Here is a 3,146-nt window from a genome sequence, read left to right on the forward strand (position 1 = left end):
CTGTTACCCGCGGCAGACCCCCGCCCCGCGCGCGCATGCATGCACACACACACGCTCGCACCCAAAATGAGCGTACGCATGGGTCAGAGCTGGCGTGAGGCACCGCACATTTTCACGTCAAGTTTGGATTTTATAAATCACAACCTTGGCGTAAAAAGTGGCGTACGCAAGTTTCTGGGCTCAAATTGTGCGGACGCCAGTTTTATAAATCCGACCCCAGATGTTTTTGGAGTAGGTTAGATTCACAAACATCAGTTTAAACTTTTTATTTACTTTCTAATTTATGGATTTAAGTAGGAAGAAACAAGTGATCTCACCAGAGACACAGACTCAAATGGATCTGTTTTGAAGAACATTTGTTTCTGGCAGGAAYTAAAAAATGTTTTTTAACGCTCTTAATTCTAAACTCTGATATGACCGGCAGCAGACAATATGTTTTCCTTCAATGCTTTACAGGCTTTTTTTTTCATGAAGCTATTTTTTAATACTTTGAACCCTTTATTTTGGATGTTCTTAATAACTTAATGCAACACTATTTCAGGTTCTGGTTAGCAGTGCAGGATCTGAAGCGAAGACCGTTCCACGAGGTGCCCCCCAGGGCTCAGGAGATCTGGCAGGAGTTTCTGGCCGAGGGAGCGCCGAGTTCCATCAACCTGGACTCTCACAGCTACGAGCGAACCAGCCAGAACCTCAAGGATCCAGGACGATACAGCTTTGAGGACGCTCAGGTGGACTTGGATGAAATTCACCTGATTTTACTTGGTCGTGCATGCACCCATACAAGCCTGAAACACACTGCAGCTTAAAATCTCATGCTTCTGGTGTCGCCCAGCTCTGTTATGGGGTGAAACTGATTTAGCCTGTTCTACAACCTGAGGATATAAGGGGGAAATGAGTGGCTGTGCACTCATTTCCCCCTCTGAACCTCTTACTGAAGCCCACCTCTCCACTCATGTTACTCAAGCACTGAATGAAAGGAATAAAAGGAGACAGGAAGAATGACGGAGCGTGTTTGTGCCAGAGCCTAATGAGGCGAGTAATGCCATGCAGAGGGTTTTTTTTTTTCAGTGAGTTTTTCTGCTTTTAAAAGCAAATTCCAACACCTCTCTCAGGCAGGACATTACTCAGCTCCACCTTAATGGTCCCTGTTGTTCAGCTCTGCACACTCAGTGTTAACATACACACAGTTGATTTTAATTTATTTATTTATTATTTTGTTCATATCCCTTCTCTTTCCCCCGCAGGACCACATATTCCAGCTAATGAAAAGTGACAGCTATGCACGCTTTTTGCGATCCAACATCTACCAAGACCTCCTGCTGGCCAGAAAGAAGGTGAGCTGCCTTCGCTGATGTCGACCTCCTCTGCTTTGCACTTAACTTAACKCACTCTTCATTTCTCAAACCGTTTTGATGCTCCGCTTATGAAAAAAAAGGTAAACCAAGATAATGATTATAGAATAAATTTCACTTTATCACAAGCTGAAAATCAGATAGTAAAAGAGAGATGATTCCCACAAATACCCCAGTGTAACCTGATTTGTAATATTTAATGTTGTTTGGTGGTTTTTACTGTTTTAGCAGCCCTTTTTTATTTGCAGCACGTCTTTTATATWTATAAATATTTATCCACTTTTAGAACTATTGAGAAAATCCTTAAAGAATAAATGGTTTTAAATGTTTTATCAATGCCAAACTATAAATTTGGCCACTCAGCAGTTTATTGGTTTAACTTAGCCACCAAAACTGAGCACAGCCCCAACATTAATGATGAGGTTACAATTGACAAATTGCTTTGAAAGTGAACATTTAGCACTCGTATGTTGAAGTCAAGACTTCCTGGCTGAGTWTTTCTGCTCATTGATTTTTGTTTGTCTACTTGCACCAAAAAAATGTGTTAATACTTTTGGAAACAAAAAGCGTTTGATCGTCTGAAAGGTCATTTCATTTACAAAGCGTGGTCCTCCCTAATGTCGTATTGGCAGTTTGAGCTCGTGCGTGAGCTCTGAAGGCATTACGAGATAAACAGAGCCCTGAAAGGGCAAAACCGCCGTGGCCTAAAAGCGGGAGCTGCTAAATTATTCAGAGKAAAGGGAACGGCCTTATAAAAACGTTACATCATATGCCAAACTGTTGTGCAACATGGAGCACGCTGTAGATCCCAAGAAGGCAGCGTAGAGTTCTTACAGAGCCGTAGGAATGAGTGTCAGATGATTATTATGCCTACTGCCTTATAATCTATAAGAGCTGTGTGGCTAGGAGCTGTTTAATTGTGTAATATGGAGCTTTTCGGCAGATCACAGCTTCTTCAGCTCATGCTAGCCTTTCTGCCCTTTCTCATCTGAACACTGCTCCCTCTGCTGGCCTCTCACTAATCCCACATCATTCTCCTTGAAATGCACCCCACCCCTCCCCCCGCACTTGTCTTTGGCCCTTGTTTCTGCAATGCTTGGCCTCCCCCCCCCCCCCCACTTTTTTATCCTCCCCTCCACCTCCTCTTCACTAACAACTTCACTTCGAATCCCCGTCGACACACATACCTGACCCAAACACTCACCCTGCTCCCCCCCCCCYCCCAAAACAGCAGCCAGCAGACACTGAACAGGGCCGCCGCACCTCCTTGGAGAAGTTCACCCGCAGTGTGGTAAGTCATTTGGAGCTGGGGCTGTTCATATCACAGAAACCACACTGGCTGCATCACTATCAGTGGCTTTTTTTTGCAGTGATAACCATATTACACTCTTTTGTGGCTTTTTAGGTGTGTGTTTGCGTGACCAAGTCAACATTCTAGCTGTATGAATGGTTGCAGAGCATTTTTAGATGACGTCACTTTGATGGCAGATTTAATTTTTTTTCTCATGTCATTTCAACCAAAAAAAAATCCCTCAAATTTAAATTAAAATATTGATAAATGATCAAGTAATTTAGTGATTTATCTATTTACTTTTGCAGAAGTGGAAATCATTTTTTTAAAACTTTAATTAGATTCAATAAAACACTAATCATGAAAACGTCCTGATGCATCTCAGTGATCCAGGTAAAAAATCAAAAGGAAAAAAATAGTATAGGTCTTCTGGACGGGTTCTTCTCTAATGAAACGTTTCGTCTCTCTTCCAAGAGACTTCTTCAGTCTGAGAGTTTCAGGCA

At 42.5% G+C, this 3,146-nt stretch overlaps 1 protein-coding gene across 5 annotated transcripts in view; it reads left to right on the plus strand.

Moving 5' to 3' along the window:
* Nucleotides 1–3,146, plus strand: part of LOC106520284 (regulator of G-protein signaling 6) — a 48,122-nt gene that overhangs the window by 42,626 nt on the left and 2,350 nt on the right. For 2 of the 5 annotated variants that reach the window (XM_014012263.1, XM_014012271.1), the window contains 3 exons: nt 542–728; nt 1,245–1,334; nt 2,584–3,073. In XM_014012263.1, the coding sequence (XP_013867717.1) occupies nt 542–728; nt 1,245–1,334; nt 2,584–2,757 (451 nt within the window). In that variant the 3' untranslated portion in view covers nt 2,758–3,073. Of the gene's footprint in view, nt 1–541; nt 729–1,244; nt 1,335–2,583; nt 3,074–3,146 lie in introns of those variants that run through there. The other 3 variants (XM_014012281.1, XM_014012300.1, XM_014012291.1) reach the window with 3 other exon arrangements.

This window comes from Austrofundulus limnaeus, unplaced genomic scaffold, assembly GCF_001266775.1.
Source record: "Austrofundulus limnaeus strain Quisiro unplaced genomic scaffold, Austrofundulus_limnaeus-1.0 Scaffold2, whole genome shotgun sequence".
Classification (NCBI taxonomy): Eukaryota; Metazoa; Chordata; class Actinopteri; order Cyprinodontiformes; family Rivulidae; genus Austrofundulus; species Austrofundulus limnaeus.